Source organism: Rhinopithecus bieti, unplaced genomic scaffold, assembly GCF_001698545.2.
Source record: "Rhinopithecus bieti isolate Rb0 unplaced genomic scaffold, ASM169854v2 scaffold_31127, whole genome shotgun sequence".
Lineage (NCBI taxonomy): Eukaryota > Metazoa > Chordata > Mammalia > Primates > Cercopithecidae > Rhinopithecus > Rhinopithecus bieti.
This window is the reverse complement of record NW_016813970.1, coordinates 2,606,910-2,630,007: the sequence shown is the minus strand read 5'-3', so window position 1 is coordinate 2,630,007 and position 23,098 is coordinate 2,606,910. Positions and strand designations below refer to the sequence as shown.

Genomic DNA, 23,098 nt, shown 5'->3' with positions numbered 1-23,098 from the left:
TTGAATGATCTTAAGTATGTGCTGTGTCAAATTGGATAGACTTTTGTTTCTTCCATGGAATTTGCTTATTCTATCAAGAACAAGAAAGAACAGAATGGTCATTTTATTGAAGATGTTAGGGAGCCTAACTACTCAGGACATTCTTTCTAAATGAGGAAATATGTGGGGGGGGGGGGGTTCCCTAAGCATCATACTCATTGATAATTTCAAGACAGTCTTTCAGAGAACCCAGCATCCTGGGCTGTGAGCAGCATCTCGGAATAATTGAGCCCTTGCAGGGCACAGGATGTTATGTCACTAGAATCATGACTAACTCCAATCTTGATGTAAAGAAAGTGGTTTTTTGACCCAAACAAAATGTTCCTGTTTATTACTTCAAGTCAGTGATCTTAAACTGTTGGTGGTTCTCAATTTATTGGCAAAACATTTTCCCTGAAATGCCAGACTATCATCATAACAAGTGCCTTAGAAAAACTTCATTTCTGACTAGGCTCGGTGGCTCACACATGTAATCCCAGCACTTTGGGAGGTCAAGGCGGGCAGATCACCTGAGGTCAGGTATTCGAGACCAGCCTGGCCAACATGGTGAAACCCCGTCTCTACTAAAAATAAAAAATTAGCCGGGCGTGGTGGTGCACGCCTGTAGTCCCAGCTACCCAGGAGGCTGAGACACAAAAATCCCTTGAACCCGGGAGGCAGAGGTTGCAGTGAGCCAAGATGGCACCACTGCACTCCAGCCTGGACAACAGAGTGAGATTTGGTCTCAAAAAACAAAAACAAGAAAAAAATTTGTTTCTAAAGTCACTACCTTAACACCCCAAAGAAGTAATTCAGCATGAAGGTTATGCCTTCAAAACAGACAAATAAATGAAAATGGGTAACCTTTATATATCAGCTTCTATAACAAAAATGATAAAAGTCACGTTTTCTTCCTAGTCATGTCTCAGAAGATAGCCAAAGCGGTTGTTGATCTTTTCTATTTGTTTACCTTTCAATTTTTTTTTTCTTTTCAGCCTCCACAACAAGTTTAAATATTAGACAAAAACCCACCAGCACTACCACCACCTCAACAACAGTGTAGTTTTTGGGGACGGTTAGCTTTACCCAAGTCAATTATGGGATTCAATCTGTATCCAATCATCGAAGTGAGCAAACTTCCTTTCACCAAGTCAAAGACACTCTAATGTACAATTTGTGCCAAGATCATAGAGACTCATAATTTTCAGGTGTGACAACACTCCCAAAAATTTTAAGATTTTCCTATGTGTCATTGCTACAGGAGAATTGAAAAAGCAGGAGCACAAGGGGAGTTGGAATAATTCAGGTTAATATTTACTGAGAAAGTCATGTATCAAAGGGAAAACGGGAGTAAGTCTGACTGATATTGTCAGACTTGCTATGTGTGTGGAGTAGAGAGGAACTTCATAATGCACATCTAGTTTTCTGGCCCATGAACTGGAGTCCCTGAGCGAGTACTGGAATTCTGAAGACACGTGAGCTAGCCCTGCTCCCCTGTGTCTTCTGAACAAGACATGGCAAGACAGCAATACATACACGTGCTTTCAGGCAACACATGTTTTAGGGTAAGTACTTTTGGGGTCTGTTACTTAATATCTGACAATTGACATAACTGATTTATCCATTTTAGTGAGAAGGATTTTTATTGATAAATGAGGTTTCCAAGTATTCCAAGACCGATTTGATAGTGTATTCTCCAAAAAAAGCCCTACACCTCATGTCTCTCCCAGTTAAACAGTGCTTTGATGCTTCATGATGTCCATATTTAGGGTCAGCATTCATTGTTCAGCTAAGATCACTAGGTCCTTGGAATATGGCAAGCAGTTGAAATAATGGCCTCAGTTTCTATGGCATGGATGCAAGTCGGTCTGTTAGAGCTCACAGTAAAGAGCTTTGTGAAACACTGTGCCAATCAGCAGTTTCCCTTTGTACACAGAGGCAACTGTACTGCCTTGCAACACTGTGCCATTTTCTGCATAAACCTGTGTCACTTTAGGTTCTTCTGTTAGAATGTTCTGGATTTGAAGCACCTGTGAAAGAAATAACATTGAGTTAATATTTTTGTCAGGTCACTTAGAACAACCTTATGCATAGGGTCCTCCTCCATAAGAAGCCATATAATCTTATACAATGAGATAAATCCTATTTTGTTCCAAAATTACACTTAACACATCTATTTCCTCATTTGGGAACAGGTGGGTACTGATCTCAAGTGATCTTTAGCAGAGGTGGAGAGTATCTAAACCTACTGGGGTGAGGCAGGAAATGCAAATGAGCAGCACATCCTGGACGTGGGACATTAGGGAGCAGTGGGGACTTAAGTAAATGTGGAGGGAGGAAGCTGTTAACTCAGTGTGATGGTTAACAATGAGTGTCTACTTGATTGGACTGAAGGATACAAAGTATTGATTCTAGGTGTGTCTGTGAGGGTGTTGCCAAAGGAGATTAACATTTGAATGAGTGGGCTGGGGAAGGCAGACCCACCCTTCATCTGGGCAGCACAATCTAATCAGCTGCCAGCAAATGTACAGCGGGCAGAAAAACATGAAGAGGAGAGACTGGCCTAGCCTCCCAGCCTACATCTTTCTCCTGTGCTGATGCTTCCTGCCCTCAAACATCAGACTCCAGGTTCTTCAGTTTTGAGACTCAGACTCGCTCTCCTTGTTCCTCAGGCTTGCAGACAGCCTACTGTGGGACCTTGTGATCAGGTAAGTTAATACTTAATAAACTCCCCTTTACATATATATATATCTATCCTATTAGTTCTGTCCCTCTAGGGAACCTTGACTAATACACTCAACAACAGCCAAATTGTTGCCATCCAGTAATTCAGGTCTGTTTTCATGTATTTTCAGGTAAGTCAGGAAACTGGATGTTTACACTTAATTCCTGGTTTTTAAAATGCAGACAAAGAGAAAAAAAAAATGTGACCCCCAAAAAACCACATCTCTGTACCATACTCAGGTGTTTTAAAGTTAACCTCCTGTCTCTAAATGTATAAGATTTTGTAAGTTCAGTTTCCTTCACTTAATTGAGGAGAAATGTGATTGCATCATTAATAGTGTAGTATCATGTTAAGCCAACCATATGAAATAGCCAATATTTGATCATTCTGGCTGTCAAAAATAGCAATTGCCTGTGATTCAACTTAGTATGAAAAGCACTACACTGAGGTAGGAGACCTGGGTCATGTCTTGGATCTTCCACTTACCATTTGTTTCTCATCTGTAGAATGAAACGGGTGGGACTAGATTATCTCTAAATTCCCCTTCAACTCTAATATTCTATTATTAAGCCTTTATGATAATATATAATGACTTGAAGAAAGGATACGTACATCACAAATGTGGCCAACTGTGAAGGCCAGTGCCTGGATCTAAAAGGGTCTGTGGGAACTTTCAAAATGACCTCTTAAAAACAGCTGGCACCAAGGACAGATGTCTTAGGAAATTGCCATAGCATTAACATGTAGTAGTTACAGGTAAATAGTTGATGGTGAACCTTGGCTTAGCTAAGCTTCTTGTTAATAAAACTAAATCACTCTTCTAGGGGCAGTGCATTAGATAATGAATTGTTACTACTTTTTGCTATTCCTTTGCAGATCAATCATTAGAAATGAAGTATTTTTTCCAGAAAAACAAACCAACTCCATGCTATAGCAAATGACCCAAGATGACTAAATGAGCTAACAAGCCAGAACAAATTAGAATCTAACATTCTGCTCAGTTCTGAGCACTGAAAGCTCCACAGCATACATTTCTTCAATTCTATTAAACATACCATTCAGCAACCCTAATGGCTAAAAACTAGCAAAAGGCAAAAAGGATTTCCATTAAACATGATCACAATTGTCCTGTAAACCTAGAGATAAAAGATAGGACAGCCATAATGTAAATGGAAATACACATTTGGATTTTTTTTAACCCAAGAGATACGGGCTTTAACACTTTTTTTTCCTGTTGGGCAGGTGAAATGGACTCTTAAAACTCAGCTTTAACAATACATACACAGCAGTAGACAAATATGTCAAAATGATGTCATATATATGATGTAAATAAGTAGCCTTAGTAGATACTGAAAACTCAGTAAATGTGCAAATGCCTATATTGAAGTAGGTTGCAAATTCTTATTTGTACCCAAAATACTTCACTGAATAAAGACCATGGACAAAAAATGGGACCTTTGAGTACTGTAACTAAGGTGGAAGATGAGATCTTCTAAGCCAAATAATTCCAGCGATTTATCTTGCCACCTGCAGGAAGATCTAGAGAGGCTGGCCAATGTGCTCCAGGACTGGTCCTTTGCATGGACCTGTGCATATACCACCACACAGGAAGGGGGAGTTGAATAGGAAGGCAGGTAACAAATGAATGATTAAACTATAGCAGTATGCCATCATTATGTTCTTTGAGGATCCCTTAACCAGAGGCCGAGTTCCTCCCAGGCAACCCTCTCCACCCACCACCGTATACCTGTTCTGGCTTCTGGTATTCATTTCCTCCCCCCTCACTAGCCCTGAAGTACTGCATTATCCTCTGTTGATTACCCTACACTGTGTCCACACATTTTGTATATAGTCCTTTGATTAAACTCCCCTCAAATTATCCAATTTAAGTGTGCCATGTGTTTCTTGCCTAGACTCTGACTAAAGCACCTTCAAAGGCCTTTATTTCTGATCATTTGGATCATCTATCCGTGTCCCCCCTTTTATTTGCACATAGAATTGAGAATTATGTTTTCAACTGAACAAAACAATAGCTGGGAATAAAGTCACTTATCTGGTTCATTTTTAAAACTAACCTCGGATGCAGGAGGATTCTCTGAGTCATAGAAGAAGACTTTCATGCCATTGGGATGGCATCCAACCCAAAGGTCTCCTGTCTCAGGATCCACAGATATGTTATCCACGAGGGTATTAAATTCGAGGGACTTAAAAGATTAAAAACAAGAAAAGAACAAGACATAAAGTAAAACACAATTGTGATGGAGCAAAATACATCAGAGAAAAGTTGCCTCTTGTCCTTGGTCACCACACTGCTGTTTCCAAGGATACAATTCTGCCCCATTTCAATAGGACTCACAAAATTCCTCTGACCTTTCATCTATGCTAGTATTTTATCAGTTTCCAGGACAGAATGGGGATAGGGTGAAGATACAGAAAACCAAGAATGACTGTTAAAAGTTAGACAAAATCATTTGTACCAACATCTGTGCATGAACCTAAAACTGAAAAAAAAAAGTTTTCAGTGCAGCATAAAACAACTGCTTCTAAAATGGCATGTGCAAATGATATTTTTATAAGCATTCAGAAAACCACCAGGAAATGTAAATTGATTTCTGAGAAGAACATCAATGAAATGTGGACTCTTTAATGGCTAATCATAGGCTGTGCCGCCAGAGAAGAAATGATCACCCAGGGTCTCATTTTTGCCTTGAAGTTGAGGAAAGGTTTGTTCTTTAGTTTCTTGATGTTATTCAACTCCCTGTTCTTCTGCTGTTTATTCTCTAAATATAAGTTGCAAGCATTTGATGACTGCACAGATTGCTGTTGAGGCTTTGTACAAGGATCATAAATAAGACCAATGATTCTTAATTCCACCATTCATCATCTTGTCTGCCTTCTACCAGGGAGAAATCCCATCTATTTGTTTATCTCTAATTCTCAGTTGGAGAAATAATATCTACCATGTACCTCAGAGACCAGCATACCTCAGTGCCCAGAGATCCTGTAAATAACTGGTCATGACTCATTGTAAAGGCCAGGGCATGAACAGACAGCTGCAGAAAACCAACGCTTCCTTGTGCCTCCTACTCAAAATGAGAGCTGTTCCTCACATGCCCAGGGAGGGATTAGAGGACTCAAGCATCGTGGCAGAGCCGCATTCTCGCCACCGTGCAGAGTCATCAGTCTTTCTTACCCCAGAGACAGGCAAGACAGGTGGCTCCATGCTTTCTCCATCCCTAAACCCCTGTCCATCCCAGTGTCAGCACACCACTCTGATACCATAATGTCTTTAAATGAGGAAATGTTTGTTTCAGGGCTTTGCTCTTATCTTTGAAAGCGGCATAGCCGATTGGTGAATTCCATGGCAGATGAAACCTACTGAGATGAGAGTGGGAGTGGGAGAAGGACACAGAAACCTGGGATCCCATTCATTCAACGTGCAATTACCAAGCTCCTACATGAGCTCTGCAAGAAATGCAGCATCTGGAGAGCACCAGGTACCCAGCAGATACAGCTCATGCCACGGAAGTGCTGACAGTCCAGCAGGGAACCTATTCTGAGTCCAACAATGAACTCCTTGCCTTGCAAATAAATAATGCCTCTCCATGCTAACTCACGGCAAGACCCCTGCATATCGCATCTCACACTCCCACAAAGGCAACTGGAAAATTTCACATTCCTTGGTCAAGAAAACTTAATAAATTATTGTCTTTGGGAAAAACTGTATTCTCTGTTAACAAATATTCCAGGTTTTTGCGAATTGAGGTTCATCAAAGTGTGACTAATCCATTGACTAAGTTCTGGAATCTTTTTTGGAGAGAGGAGAGAATTATTTCTATCGTAGTAAAATATATATAAAATTCGACATTTTAACCATTATTAAGTATAAAACTCAGTGGCATTAAGTATATTCACAATGTTGTGCAACCATCATCACCATCCCTCTCCAGAACTTTCAGTCAGCCCCAAACAGAAATCCTGTACCCATTAAACAATAGCTCCCTGTTCTTCTCTCCCCCAAGTTCCTAGTAATCAGCATTCTATTCTATTTTCTGTCTCCATGAATTTGCCTGTTCTAGGTACTTCCCATTAGTAAATTGTACAATATTTATCCTTTTGTGGCTGGCTTATGTTATTTAGCATTATGTTTTTAAGGCTTATCCAAGCAAGTTGTAGCAGGTATCTTAGAACTTCATTCCTTTTTTTTTTTTTTTTTTTTTTTTTTTTTTTTTGAGACGCAGTTTTGCTCTTGTTGCCCAGGTTGGAGTGCAATGGTGCAATCTCAGCTCACTGCAACCTCTGCCTCCTGGATTCAAGTGATTCCCCTGCCTCAGTCTCCCAGGTAGCTGGGATTACAGGCACATGCCATCACTCATGGCTAATTTTTTCTATCTTTAGTAGAGACAGGGTTTCACCATGTTGGCCAGGCTGGTCTTGAACTCTTGACCTCATGATCCACCCACCTCAGCCTTCCTCAGTGCTGGGATTACAGGCATGAGCCACCACAGCCGGCCAAGAACTTCAATCCTTTTTAAGGCTGAATAATATCCGATTGGACATAAACCCGTCCACACCTCCTCCAAAATTTAAGATTGGCCTCAGCTAGTTTATGAAATTATTTGGCACTCTCAAGTATTAATTAACTGACATTAATAAATACAATCTTTCAAAAGAAAGAATAATGTGACAATTGATGGATAACCTTTTTGAGGTTTTTATGATGGGAGACAAACATGGTCTATTGCTGAAATTGGCCTTGCCCTCAGTCTCGCCCTGGTGGGAGCAGAGCCTTGACATTCTGTGGTGAAGGTATGTCACATTGGGTTCTATTCTCATAAAATTCTTTAACTTTCGCTTTACAGAAATATCTATTGTTAAAACTGCAGCTTGTTTTTTATTCCCTCAGCCAGTATGAGCATGTGAAATTCCATTTTACTTGAGCTAATACCAAAGTAGCCCTGCCAGTGATTTTTAATGTCAAACATGATGTTACATTTGATGTTGCTTTAAGGTAATTTTCTCTGAGTGAGGCCCCTCATGACAGTCCCTCAGATGTGCTGACAGGAACAGTCATACAATTGGCGCTGACAGTGCTTCCTGCAGTGGGCGTTTATGGCAGGAAAGCAACGTCTTGTTGTTTTGCAGAGGTAGAGGGCTGCTTTCACAGGGCTCTAGTTTGCTCTTGGTCTCTCTTTCCTCTCCTTTGTGTTTTCAGCCCTTTTGACTCCAACCTTCAGATGACCAGAATTAGTGGGGACAGGAGGTGAACCCCTGAAGCATGCCCAGCCCCACCACAGTAATTTAACAAGTATTTGTTAAGTGCCAACTAGGCAGTGCGAATTGTACTAGGAGCAAATAGAAAAACAGCCTGTCCTTGTGGAGCTTACACCCTAGTTCGGGAATCAGGTAATAAAGGGGAAGAATAAAATATGTAGTATGCTAGCAATACATGCTGAATGGAAAAATAAAGCAGGAAAGGCGAGGGAAAATATGCAGGGGAAGGGAGCAGTTCCAGGTTTCAAAGACCGAGCTGACGTTTTAGTAAAAATGAAAGGAGATGAAGGAGAGGGCCGTGGAGATCTGGAGGAAGGTTTCTCCTCCTAGCAGAGGGAGTGGTGCCCCATTCTGAGACAGTAGCAGGAGACATGGGGCAGGGACACAATGGTTGGAGGTAAAGGCAGAGAGGTGAGGAGCAGCCAGGTCACCCGGCAGCCATTGTGAGCGCGTGGACTTCATAAACATTGTGGAGAGCAGCCCTGCATTAAGTACAAGTTGAGGCTATTTCTTGGCTGTTCCATCAACGTCGAGGAAAAGAGAGAGAGAGAGCGGGGAGGAGCGGGAAGGAAGGTGGAGGAGAGGGAGAGTGGGAGAAAGGAAGGAAGAAAGGCTGGAAGGGAGGGATGGAAGGAGGGTCTGGGAACACAATGCCAAGCTCAAAGTTTGCTAGAGCAGAAAGAATGCAAGGTTCCTGGGTGAGAGGTGTGGTTTGCTGTTTGCCACTCTGCAGTTGAGTAAAAATGAACAACAAACACATAACCATGCTAATGACTCTTAATAAAGGAGTGAAAAATTGGTTCTCACCCACACCAATTAAGCAGTCCTTTTCTCTTCACATTTAATTTCACAAATCAATTAGAATCTAATTATCACTCTGCAAACTTACAGTGTTAATACATCTTACCTTCAATGGAGTTAAAGTCCAATTAGCATGCTTTTCATACACATGAATCTTATGAGCCAGCAATTCAGCTACATAGACATACCTTCAAAGAAGAAAGAGCTACATCAAAGTACTAGAAGTAACACAACTTGAGAGATTAAGATGAAGTTGTAATAACTATTCATAGGGAAGAACTTCGCTTAAGGAATGGAAAATGGAACCCATCTCAAACACACTAAATTCTGAAAGAACTCAGTGAGTTTACAATGCACAGAGGGATTTAATCTCTGCAAAGTTATTTCTGAAGGAGGGGACGTAGTTGTCCTTATCAGTATGGAAGGAACTTAACCCTAACACCAACTTTTAGTATCTGGGAGTAAAATGCATTACAGTGTTTCTCTTTTGGTTTGTCAATTTGTGTCAAGCCCCGGGTTCTGCATGTCAGGGGATAGTGAGTTCTCTCCCAGGAAAGTTGCAGGAAAGCCCTTTGACAACAGCTCCTTGTTTTAATCCAGAGAAAAATATGAGAGAAGAAAAGCTGCTTGGACTGGATCGATCGAGAGAAGTCTTCCTCCTCTTCTGCCCTGAGTCTGGTCCTGACTCTGTGGCTTTAGTCATACCCCACAAAGATCTGGGGTTAGTCTAAGCACTGTGCATCCCCCCAACAAAAAGAAATTACTGCTCGATTATCTTCTATTTTCAAAAACTGGTCTATGATATGAATAATTAAAAGCTGTCCCTGTCCCTGTTGCTCACTTGCTCACTCTTTCTTTCTCTGTCTCTCTCTCTCTCTCTTTCTTTCATTTTTTTAGATGGAGTCTTGCTCTGTCACCCAGGCTGGAGTGCAGTGGCGCAATCTCAGCTCACTGCAACTCACTGCAACCTCCACCTCCCAAGTTCAAGTGGTTCTCCTGCCTCAGCCTCCCTGGTAGCTGGGATTACAGGAGTGTGCCACCATGCCTGGTTAATTTTTGTATTTTTAGTAGAGACGGGGTTTAGTCATGATGGCCACGCTGGTCTCTGACCTCAGGTGATCAACCCACCTTGGCCTCCCGAAGTGCTGGGATTACAGGCATGAGCCACCACACCTGGCCCCTGTTACTCTTTCTAAGCGTATGTTACTGACTCTGAAATCCTTGATGATGATGCAGGATGAGAAAGGGCATATATATGGATGCATATAGATATTTAATGCACGTACCAATGCTACCCAAAATGCAGTCTCCAGACCAATGTTGGTTTGCAAATTGTTTGTTGTAGGGCCCCATGAGATAACATAAGTCAACTACATCACTAAGCACACTGCTTAAACTGACGTTTTTCACAGTAATACTTTCTTGATGAAGGAAGTATTGTCTTGATTTACATTTTGGTACAAATTCCTTATCTTGTCATAAACCTGAACTACTGACATATGTATACCTGCATACTATTCATCTCATTATACACTCAAATCTTTATTCAAAACAAGTCTATTCAGACACTAAATCTTCATCACAGTTCCCCCTCTTAAAATGTACTTTTTTTTCCAAAAAGGAAACAAAACCAATATGCCTCCACAACGAAATTTTGATTTGATAAATTTCACCCCTGAAAATTAAGACATTTTACATTTTTCCTAATTTTATCTCACTAGGGTAACATGTTAAAATGTATCATATTACTTTTAAAAAGAATATATTCCAAGATATCTCCTGAGAATCTGAGTAAATCTACTACATTTCAGAGAGTTCACATACTTGCCATCAGGTGAAATGTTGATTCCATTAGCAAAATCAAATCCTTCTGCCACCACTCGAACTTCGCTTGGACTATAGTAAACAACATATGACCACGCTAAACCCAAATACATCTCCCAGGATTTTAAGTAGGGGTCAAGAAAATAGTGATCGTTTGTGGCATAAAAGTGCTCAGGTCCCACAGCAACGATATCATTCACACTGCAAATAAAACATACACACATCATATATAAGGTGAAGGTATTAAACATTACAGGACTATGAATTGGCATTCATCGCCATCTATTCCTAAAATCAAGATATGGGATGGAGCCTTCATGCTAACTATAATGGAACAGAATTAATATGAAATTAGTCCTGCCGATACAATCCTTAAAGATAATCATTGGTCTAAGAAATCTGAGGAAGTGATTATAGCACTGTAACATAAAAATCCTTTTATATGTTACATCGTGTGTGTGTGTGTGTGTGTGTGTATGTGTAAATACACTAAATTCAGTAGAAATTAAATTAGGCCAGAAATCATTGTCAGGACAAAAACGTGCTCACATATCTGTGCTCACATAGAACTAACTCCCATAAGAAACTGAAAAAATGATGAACCAGCAGCCTGGATACTTGCATTTTAGTTAAAGCTCTGCTACTATTAGCTGTGTGATCTAAGAAAAATCAATCCTTTCACATATCAGGACCTCAGTTTCCTTATCTGTGAAAGCAGGATGATAGACTGGTCTGTCTTCCAGCCTTAAGATTTCGTGATTCTAAACTGAATGAAATGTCCATGAACAAGAATGCTCAGAAATAGAATGCTATGGCTTTTTCCCCACTTTCTGATTAGGATTCTCTCCCTGTCACTGAAAATGTAAGATATATGAGTCTATTTTTCTGCTTTAATAGGTACAATAGTGAACACATAAGTGAGTCATTCTTTGCTGATTGAGGTGATGGAAGTTCCCCAGGGCATGATCTGGGAGAAAATTATCTCTGCAAGGCGTCGTGGCCAGCGCATCAGCTCTGACGCAGCTCTGAGCTCTCAGGCAAGTTAGACAGGCATGCAGAGCCTAAGTTTTCTCATCTGTAAAGAGAGGTTAAATGATATTCTCAAAGTCATACAGCTCATTAGTAGAAGACTAAGGGTCAGGATCTTAATTTGTGGAGTTGCAGTGGGAATTACAATGAGACAATGCCTCTTGTGTGCTTTGCAGGGAGCATGACATTCAATAAATCCTCGATCAATGGTAGCCACTATTACAACATAAAAAAAAAAGGTCTCAGAATTTAGGATTAGTCTGGACGGGCACCAGACATAAATCTGCAGTCTGATTTTACTCTCTCTTTTTTAAAAGTAAATTTCTGAAATTAGTATGCTGGACTATCATTTGTCTGTTTTTCACAGAAAGGAGCAGAATGGAATGATTTAGAGCAATAGCTTTTATTGCTGAAATGGGGTGTAGTAAAATAAGTAAATAAATAACAAATTTTTAAAGGGAAATAGAGTAATAGCTTTGAAATCTGATGGACTTCATTTGAATCCTGACTCTGCTTGCTATCATAATGTGGGGCCACAGCATTGTCACTAAATTTTGAGCCACTATTCTAAACCTCTGTTTTCTCTGTATACCTTGAAAGGCTAGGGTAAGAATAAAATGAAATAACGAATGCAAAGGCCTTTGCACCATGCCTGGCATACAGTAAATGACCAATAATAATGCTTGTGATATATGAATAATAACAGGTTTAAATTATAATAGATTTAGTAATTGGAATGCTAATGTTATAAACAACCATAAAATACAAAGAAGAAAATACACACAGCTAATCCTTGGGTTGAGAGAGCAGAACTCTAGTTAATTATGGCACCGTGGTTATTTTCAGTCTCCTTCTATGCTGCCTAAGACCAATATTTTTGCAACTGGCTCAAGAAAAAAATACTCCAACCCGGTAACTTAGACAAATCTGAGATTTCCAAGATTAAATGTTAAAACACATAATTTTTTTCACTATCTTGTAGCGATTTAAGGCACCAGCTCTGAACTCATGTTACCAGGATTAGAATCACAGCTGCACCATTTACTGATGATGTCATCTAGGGGAACTTAACAATTACTCCAGGCCTCAACTTTTTAAAAATCCAAAATGGATATAATACACCTAATTCAGAAGGTATTTGTAAAACATCAATAAAATAATCTGTTTGAATTAGTTAGTGCAGCACCTGACTTACAGAGAAAGCTCATTTATTAGTGTTATCATTAACCCAGCTTCTCCATTCTACATACTTTTCTCTACTTTAAATCTTGGTGTTCTTCACATTCTCCAAACACTCAGTGACCTTATTCTTTCTCCAAAATGTATTTGTTAAATGAATGTATGAATGAACTCTTCTACCAAAAGCTGTTCTCCGAACTTTTACTCATCCCGCTGGAGCAGAAGATGACCTGAGCGGGGGTTCCTACTTGGTCACTAGTGAATTGATTGGCCCTCATCCAGTAATTCAATTTCTCTCCAATCTCATTTTCCTCATCCTCAAACCACCTGATAAGAAAGAAGAGGAAGGGGTCCCAGTATCACAGAGTGCACCCCACATACCAGGCCCTTAGCTAGGTACCTGCAAAGAGTACACATCTAGATTTACAGATATGGAGGTAGTCAAATGCTATACATAAATTATACAAAAATAGGTTGGGATTCTAGACAATCGTAATGAGTTGGAGGTAAATGTTTTAGAAGATAGTGGAAGGTTGTTCTCCTAAATCCATCACTGGCCTTACAAGTCAGATCTTCATAGGGCATGTGAGAAAGCTGACTGAGATTGGGGATCCTTGAGTGTTTTATTTCACCATATGTTACATGAACAAGGCACCTAGGGTGGAATTGAGTGTTACCACAGATCTACTATTGCATAAGTTTTGTGCAATCAAACAGCAGTGGAGGCAGTATAAGGAGGTCTTAGATGCACTTGATTTAGGGTCTCCTCCTGGGCCTGTGTTTCTAATTCATGGAAACTTCCCAGAGTCTACTTTTTAATATAAATAAATAAGCTCATGATGTCAAATTTATCTATGAAGCCTATTTGGGTTTGAAATACTAAGTCTGGTTCTGAAGAAGAGCAGGATTTTTTCCTGGTAATAACTTGAATGGAGATCCTGAGGCCAGGAGCCAGCCTGGGAAAGAGAGGAAAAGAATGGGCTGTCTCTGAGGTGCTTGAGTCCTCAAAAGGTTCTTCAGAAGGGCATGTGGAGGAGTTTGTGATCATTAGAAACGGGAGTTGAACAGCCATACCTACTCTGGCCAAAAGGAAAAACCAAAAGTGGATTAACTATCCACTACAGCTAAAGGAAAATACAAATGTGCTATATCTCAGTACTTAGGCAGAAGTTTATGTCTGATGGTTTTTAGATGCAAAAGCGACTTTTCTTCTTCTTGAAATTTAAACAACTCCACCGTGGACTTGGCATCTGGATGGTTCACCACCAGGAGGTACACAGCATTATCTGAGAGGAGATTAAAAACAAAAACGAAACATTAACTCAGCTCTCACTGTCAGCCCTCTTTCCAAAACCAATTTCAACCCACCTCCACCTAGTAGTTAGGATGTCAGGCAGATGGAATATTTTCATCTCTTTGTAGAGTGAAGCATTTGTGATTGTTCCTGTTCCAAAGAAAAGTGGCTCAAGGAAGAACCAGTGACAGTCTCTGAAAACTCAAAACTCCATAGGAGAAAAAAAAAATCTCAAATTAAGAATGAGTATCACTGACACTAAAACTCCAAAGAACTCTTGAAGTTTTCCAGTTCAAATGGTCTCCACAAGATGCACAGTTGTGATGAAAGGGATAAAAACTATGGGAACTCCCCAATATGAGAAGGTGTGCTCAAGTGTAATTTACATAGTGTGAGGTGATAAATTTCACAGAAGAACATCTGAGAAATTGTAGCAAACAAACAGAAGCAGCTTCCTTGGGTCAGTGGGACTTTAAGAATACAAAGGCGACTCATCTAAACGGTCAAGAATGTGTGATCAGAGTTGGCAAGTAAAAGTTAGATTGTGGTCTTTGCCTTAAGAAAGAGTAAGTCTTTTGAAACCTCTGACATGATCAAATTGGTGGGTTTAGTTTAGTTTTGTTTGCTTTTGTTTTTTTTTTGTTTGTTTGTTTTGTTTTGTTTTGTTTTTTTGAGACAGAGTTTCACTCTTGTTGCCCAGGCTGGAGTGCAATGGGGCCATCTCGGCTCACTGCAACCTCCACCTCCCAGGTTCAAATGATTCTCCTGCCTCAGCCTCGTAAGTAGCTGGGATTACAGGCGCCCACCACCATGCCCGGCTAATTTTTGTTTTTAGTAGAGACGGGGTTTCGCCATGTCAAGATGCAAAATTTGGCAGGTTGAATTGAGAAGATTTGAACAGAGAAAGCTGCTAAGATGATTTTCATTACCCCTTTCAGCAAACAAGTGTTTAATTTATTTTTGTTGGTGTTAAATGCTACAAAGGAAAAATACAACAGGATAAAAGAATAGAGAGTAATGAAGTATTATCTTCATGGGAGTCAGGAATGTGCTCTCTGATGAGGGGATGTTAGACCAAAAACCTAAGTGAAATAAGAGAACGAATATGTGGATATCTAGGGAAACAGCATTCCAGGCTGAGGAGAGAAAATGTGCAAACGCCCGGGGGCAGAAGTTCCTGGACATATTCACTTAATAGTGAGGTTGTGGTGGGAGCAGAGTGAAGGCAAGAGAGAGTGGGAGAGTGAGAGGGAGCCAGAATCGGTCCTATTAGGGCTTAAGGTGAAGATCCAGGCTTTGCTCACTGGCCCATTTGAACCAAGGAGTAACATGAGCTGAGGCTACAGCAGTAATCCAGCAATGTGGAGAGAAGGGACTGGACCAAGACGATGCCACTGGCAGTAAAAGGCAGGAAAGGTCATGAGAGGTATTTGAAAGGAAGAATCCAAAGGCCCTGAATACAGCTGAGGAAGGAGGGTATGGAAATCAAATTCAAGTGAGGATTAAAACCTGGATTCACATTTTGTGCAGTGGATTCTACTTCTAGAAATTCATCCTAAGGATATAGTCACAGAAAATACATGTGCGAGAAAGTTGATTTTGGCATTGTTTGCAATGAGCATAAAGGTGGGAACAACCTAAATATCCGTTGGCAGATGAGCTTATATTACAGTGCTCCCACACAAGTGAATCCCAAACCACCTTGGCAAAGCAGCTGCAAATGTGCTGTATGTAAAGGAGTCCATGATGTAGTGTTTAATGCAAAAGCAATTTATAGAAGAGGTTGTGTAATACTACCTCATTTTTATTTTAAAAAGTATCCACACATCAAACACTACATATCTTTGCACTTAAAAATATTTTTAAAATAAAATGTAATGGCGATGAATGGGTGGATGAGTGGAGAGTCCACTGAAAGGGATATGTGTGTGTGTGTGTGTGTTACATGGGGAAGAGAAGGAAAGATAAAAGGATGGAAAATCATTTTCAACATTTTGAGTTTAAAGTGTTTATAGGAAAGGAACCCAAATGGAACTGTCTAGTAAGCACCTGCGGCATTAAAAGTGAAGGGCTAGTGAAAAGAATAATAATAATACCCCTATTTGGGGATGTCCTCCTAGAAAGCAGGCAGTGTGACACTGGTTTGAAAGTTCTGAAATAGAGAAAATAAAGAGGAAGCAAAAGATCAGACCTCTGGGGTAGTGCTCAGGGAAGTAGCAATGAGTGACAAAACAATGAATTAGGGAGAAACCTGCAGTAGGATGAGAACTGGAGCAGCTAGGGGCACTGCAGCATCAGGGAAGAGCAAGTTTTGTGAAGTAGAAAATGGTCAACAGCATAAAAGGAGGTGAAGGAGGCTGGGCGCGGTGGCTCACGCCTGTAATCCCAGCACTTTGGGAGGCCAAGGTGGGTGGATTGCCTGAGCTCAGGAGTTGGAGACCAACCTGGGCAACACAGTGAAAACCCGTCTCTACTAAGAAAAGAAAAATTAGCCAGGCATTGCGGTATGCACCTGTGGTCCCAGCTACTCAGGAGGCTGAGGCAGGAGAATTCCTTGAACCCGGGAGGTGGAGGTTGCAGTGAACTAAGATTGCGCCACTGCACTCTAGCCTGGGAGAGAGCGAGACTCATCTCAAAAACAAAACAAACAAAAAACAAAAGGAGGTTATGGAAGGAAGGAAGGGAAGAGGGAAGGAAGGAGAGGGACGAAGGGAAGAGAGGAGATTTGTTAATAGGAACATCACTGATGATTCTCAAGGCAGCAATTTTAGCCACCCACAGTGGGGAAAGTCCAGAAGAGGAACTGAATGAGGGATCGTCTGATGATGAAATGGAGGTAACGGGTATAAACGTGGTTCTTAACCCTAGCCTGACATTTTTATGAACTGAACAACTTTTAACAAGTACTGTGATCCAGGCCTCCCTCAGACTAATGGAATCAGAATCTATCGAGCTGGGGGCTGGGCATCGAGTCTTTTTAAACTCTTCAGGTGCTACCATGTGCAACTGGGGCTGAAAATTAATACAGAGACAAGGAAGTAGCAGCAAATAGAAAGGGAGAAATGGGATAAAGACATAAAGGATGAAACCAACAAGTTATGTTGAAAGGGACCAACATGCAGAAGAGCATTTTGAACACAGAACAGAGGAACCAGCAGAGAGGAGGCACTGAAGGTGATGGGCCGGCAGAAAACTGACCATGGTGACTTTCTGTCACTTGACCTATAGGTTGCAGATGCCTTGGGTTAGAAAAATCTGTTCCTGTAAATGCCTGAGTCTTGAAAATTGTTTAAAATGGAAAAGCTATAATGATCAGGGCTGGATATTATTATTATGGTAATTATAGGAATAATGTGAATGTTGGTATTTTACAAAATTAGGTGCTTTACAAAATTAGGTGCTTTAAATAGTTTAGCATTCTCAAGTATTTTAGTGGTCTTACTATAAGGGTCAATTAACATAGGGGGTAAGTTTAAAACCCAGAGTAAGAACGTTATTCATAATTATGCTTCGTTTGGATGAGAAAAAATAATCCATTTATTGGCATGTTTTTCTGTTTTTGTTTTAAATTTGGTTTTGATTTTAATAAACAATAAATATTGTTACCTTCATCTGTGAATGTGCTAATCCCATGAGGGTTAAATGAAGATAAGTCAAATTTACTTCCAGTGATCCCCAGTTCCAACACTGTTTGATCTTCTTCATTCAGGTCCATCAGAAGTATTTTTCCAGGATTGTTGGGGTCGAAACTCTTTATTCCAGGATATTTTAATCCCTTATAAACCATGGAGGAGAAAAATCAAGCACAATACCAGTACTTTAAATGCTAACAGAGACGCTGCATGGGCCATGGGTTCGTGTTGACTGCTCCAAACCACAGGGCTGCCACATAGGAAGGCCTCTTTTATTTTTTTTTTTTTTTTTTTGATAAATATTTTTATTTTTGTTATAATACAATAAATGAATACAAGAAAGATACTAAAAATAATTACCTTTCACTTATTTTTCTACTTACTTAAATTTTATAGTCTTTTCCTTTTATTAAGAAATGGAAATAAGTTGAGCACAAGAAAAGACCTTATAGCAGATAATATTTTATAATATAAAATGTTTTGTAAGATAAAACAAAAGGTGCTTAAAATTATTAGACTATGGAATCAAGCACACAAGTTACTCATTTTAAAACAGCAATGGCTTTTTTCCTTATTCATTAAATATGAATGTTTTTGTAATTATTTAGAAAATCTGTGGAGCTAACGTACTGTCTATCGTATTGACAGATGAAGTCAGAAACATTCCTAATCCCCAAATATGGGTTATATGGTTAGTTTTAAAGAAGATTAATGCATTCATCTAACTGTTTTGAATCAGTTGTAAGAGAATATGATGCCATATACAATTATTATTCAGAATCATACCATGATTGAATTTTCTTTCTTTAGAATGTGTGCTTTTAAACAAGATATACTGCTTTACAGTGACAATATACTTTTTTGTTAATTGCATCTCCTTCATTTATTTGAAATAAATGTGTATGCATGTCTTTTTGTGCACATATATGCATGTCTCTATAGGATATATTACTAGAGATCAATTCCTGGTTAAAAAGGCAGACGTATTTTTTACTAGAAATGTGAAATAGCCTCTTTAAAGTTGATGCAGCCGCTAACAGTATATTAAAGTACTTATTTCTCATTTACTTTCCAACACTAATATTTTTCTTTTATATTTTTAATTGAGAAGGAAGCCTCTTAAGTTAGTTTGCGTGATGGGTCCCCAGGAGAAGTCTTCTGGAAGCCACATGCTCCACTAAGCCACCCCACACAAACCCTTTCATCCCCTGCAGCAAAATCATATGTGCACCACACTACAGCTTCCAGCCCATGAGAAAGATCAAAAATGGAAGAGCAGATCCAAGAGGCAATTAATAATAGTCTTCAATGATAGAAGCAAGGAATACAGATACAATATTGGTTATGGCTTTTACACTGTTCCCTGGTAGGTCCTTGGAAGCATCTCAAAGACAGAGGTTTAGTGGGTCAGAGGAACTACTTTCTTAGCCTTCAATCAAAACAACAAAGCTGTTGTTTTATATATCGGGTTCCCATATAAGATTTTACTTAAAATACGCCTTATGTTGCTCAAGAAATGTTTGCAAGACATTGCTTTGCAGGATGACTAATCTACTGTCTTTGTAAGAGAAAACTGGACTAAATAAATTACAAGAGGTAGCAAAGGCTTTTAAATGACTGGATGATTGTCTATTGTTTCCTATCCACTCTGTTATGATATGATCCCCAGGCCAGATGGTAGACTTCTTTTGTTTTGCACTGTATCAGCTACCATAGCAATCTATATGCAGGAGAGTTTCAACAAATATTGTGGATTCTCTCTTCAAAGCTTGGGAATTGGGACCTATCAATAATGTTAAATTAGAGGGCTTATTCTGAAATATGTTTAAAAATGTGAAAGTTGAAATGACATGTGAAGTAGTATACATTAAATGTATATTTAATTTAGCAAATATTTGAATATGGCAATTTTAAATACTTCAGGGAATAGACAATTGAGGGGAAAACATTGTTGAATACACTGAACTCATAAACAAATTGCTGCTATAGAAGCTAAGGTAATACAGTTCAATGTAGACCGAAGAACACCAATATGCATAGAACACGCATGATCATAATTATAGCAGAGGTGTAAATGCATACACAACTTATCTTTTAAACCATGGCTGTTCATTTTATTTGAAAGTGGGCACTGGTATACAGAAAGCCTAAGTGAAAGACTTAAACTGCCAGTCCTAGAAAACGTTCTAGAACACAGAAAAGTGAAAGAAAACACTCACAGAGCTAATGAAAGCCAGTCCATTAGGCAGTATCTCCAAGTCTTCAGAGCCAGTTTCTGCCAGAAAAGAGAATAGAAAGTACAGGTTGTTTCATATTACTGCAGGAAGTGGATCCATTTCTTAACACCTCACTTGAAACTGGGACTATATGTTACTCTTCTTTAACAGATTCAGAATAATTCATTCTTTCATTTATTCAAATTGATGAATGTGATTATATGGAAATTAAAAATATATTAATATCATTAACAAGTTTAATTAAAATTTATACTTAGTATATTTGTTTTAAATTGATGGACTAGAGCTTTTTCCTCAAAGACTGAAACCTCTTAAAGTTCATGGAAATTCACAAAATATACAAAAGCCATGATTATTTGAAAAGAACTTGTTGTTTTCTAAAGATACAGGGTAAACTACAAATATGTGTTGATACTTAATAGTTTCAAAACGATAAAACCCTTGGAAAGCGATATTGAAAATATAAGCAAATTCCAAATAGTTGAGTTAAAATGGAGATACATTTTAGATGATCCAGAATATGAATTTTTACTACTAATTACAAACATCAGTTAAATATTACTGTCTTCAAGTTAGTTATACTTTAAGTACATGTAAATTTTAACATTTCAATTTATCTAGAGAAAATGAACTATTTGATAGGTATTTATACACTTAGTGAAAAGTATGCTTTTCAAAAACCCAGTGATATTTGATATCAATATCATATTTTCTAGAAAACAATTGTGCCGTAAGATATCTAGTGAAATTTAATGATACTAAGTCATCTGGTCTAGCCTCCTGAGCCTTAATCAACTGAGATGAATAATTCTAAAAGAACAACAACAACAACAAAAATGCCCAAAACACACAAAAGCATGATCTCAAAAAAACTGTCCTCAAATAACAAAGCTTATTGGTTGGAACCAGCTGGAGAGTTGAGCCCGGGGACTCTTCTTGTTGGTTGCCTCCCAGCTGCTATTCCCCTACCCTTTTATCTTTGCTGACAGGGCCTGCCTCCCACGTTGGAGGTTCGATAATTACTTTCCCAGCATCCTTTGCAGCTAGGGCACCAGCCTGTCCTCCAGCTCTGACAAACAAGATCTAAGGAGAAATCTGCTGGGAACTTCTGGAAAAAATTTTCCTCTCCAATATCAAAAGACATACACATAAGGAGAAGCCTTGTGGTAATTGCAAAGTCCCGTCAGAGCTTTTCTAAAAAAAAGTTATCTTTATTCACTGCTTTATCTGGCTCTCCTGCCCCTCTTCTGCCGTCTCCTCAGGTTAGATTACCATGGAATCAAACTTTTTTTTTTTTTTTTTTTTTTTTTTTTTTTGCTCTATTGATCAAACAAAAACAAACCAAAACTGCCAACACCTTGGTAATATGTTAGTAAAGTCAAAAGTCAAACAACGTGGTATTTATCATTAACTACCACTGACTCTCCTGATTCAAAATTTTATTTTTCGACAAAATTAAACAGGCACATTAATCACACAAAAAGCAAAAAAATACCAGAAGTTTAAATGAGACCCTTCTTCCTCTCACATACATACCGATTCCTTTAACTAAATTACAGTTAGGAAGTTCTATGGGTTGTACCTCTCGGAGAGCATTAAGTCGTGTTCTGTGGGGGAGAAAGAAATAAAACACACATAAAACTATTCAGAAATTATAATTAAGTTGCAAAGTTAGGCAACCCACAAAGTTCTCCTTCACTGTACTTCGCCTGAGTTTCAACTCCAGAGTTTTTCCTGCAATTTTTCCAGGCAAAGCCAGGGCAAGACAAGTGGGGAGCTTTGGGTACAATATTTAGTGTTTATTTAGCAGAGGTGGATAGGTACACACAAGAGATACATAGTACCCTCTCCAGGGCTCTGTGTACTTAGGCAGGCACAGGAGCAATTTCATCAATGTGTAAGGACTCCTAGGTTGAAAGTCCGGGTAAATGGCAACATGATTCCAGTTTATTCCATTGATGTTTTAGAGTTGCTGACAGATGGGCAGCCTCCTACACATCTGCTCAGTCTGACTCCATAGACTGGACTGGGCATCTGCTTTGTGATGTAGTGCTTGAAAAATACAGGTATGTTGAAAGGATTTGTAACTTCAGAAAATCATACACAAGGCCTGTATGTAAAAAGGCATTTCACACACACACAGGTGCACTCACACATGCACACACACATACACAGGAGCAACTTATTAGATATGAGTGCATAAACACCATGGAGAACGTCTGAGTACAGGACAAAGGAAAAATGAACAGATGTGAGAGGGAAGTACCAGCCAACTGCCTGAGCAGAGCGAAGCTACTGATGCGGCGTTTGAAAGAAACAGACGACATTAGCACAACCAAGAGACTTAAACAATAAACTTTTTTTTTTTTTTTTTTTTTTTTGAGAACTAGTGATACAGTATTGTCAAGGCAGGTAGTGACAATTATCCAAATATCCCTAGAAATCTTATCTGGCTTCAGATAGGCTAAGAAATTTACTTGTCCTCCTGATGACTTGAACTCACAGGAGGAGGATGGGCTACAGGGGGAATAGACACGCTAGATAAAATTCTTACTGACGTGGTACAAAATGATAGGAATTTGGGGGCGATTGATCTTTCATTTATTCATTCAGAAAAAAATGAGTATATTCCTAACACCAGGTCACTGGCTATCATTTTCACTCTCTAAGAAAATCTGACCTAAGAGGCAAGGAGTGCCTCTTAGTAATCTGCTTTGTAAAAGTGCCACAGTTTGTCACAATGCACAACCAGAGTAAAGAACCACCAGTCTAGGTACTAGAAATACAGAGATGAATGAATAGATGATGAAGGCTTGGACTGTGAGGAGATTGTGGTTTCCTAATTGATGGATATGAACTTAGAAAGCAGACGTCAACAGAAGGTTGGAATCTGTCCCATAACCTAAGAAATGGAAAGGTATTTCAAAAATGGAAATCTGACATTATAATTGCAAAAATTCACAATAAGGAAATAAAAGGGGAAGTGATAGAGCAGTGGCTTACAAACTTTTCAGATGGAGACTCACATTAGGAAAAGTATTTTATATGGTGCAAACACCCAGCACATGACACACACACACACACA

General features: G+C 39.2%; 1 protein-coding gene across 1 annotated transcript in view; it reads right to left on the bottom strand.

The window, feature by feature from the left end:
- Positions 1-1,310: 1,310 nt before the first annotated feature.
- The window catches only part of PON1 (paraoxonase 1), a 30,125-nt gene continuing 8,337 nt past the window's right edge, over positions 1,311-23,098 (bottom strand). The window contains exons 2-9 of the mRNA XM_017849311.1: positions 21,550-21,620; positions 19,996-20,051; positions 17,751-17,919; positions 14,010-14,136; positions 10,643-10,843; positions 8,925-9,006; positions 4,819-4,947; positions 1,311-2,048 (exon numbers count right to left, since the gene is read on the bottom strand). Of these exons, the coding sequence (XP_017704800.1) occupies positions 1,890-2,048; positions 4,819-4,947; positions 8,925-9,006; positions 10,643-10,843; positions 14,010-14,136; positions 17,751-17,919; positions 19,996-20,051; positions 21,550-21,620 (994 nt within the window). The 3' untranslated portion in view covers positions 1,311-1,889. The remainder of the gene's footprint in view (positions 2,049-4,818; positions 4,948-8,924; positions 9,007-10,642; positions 10,844-14,009; positions 14,137-17,750; positions 17,920-19,995; positions 20,052-21,549; positions 21,621-23,098) is intronic.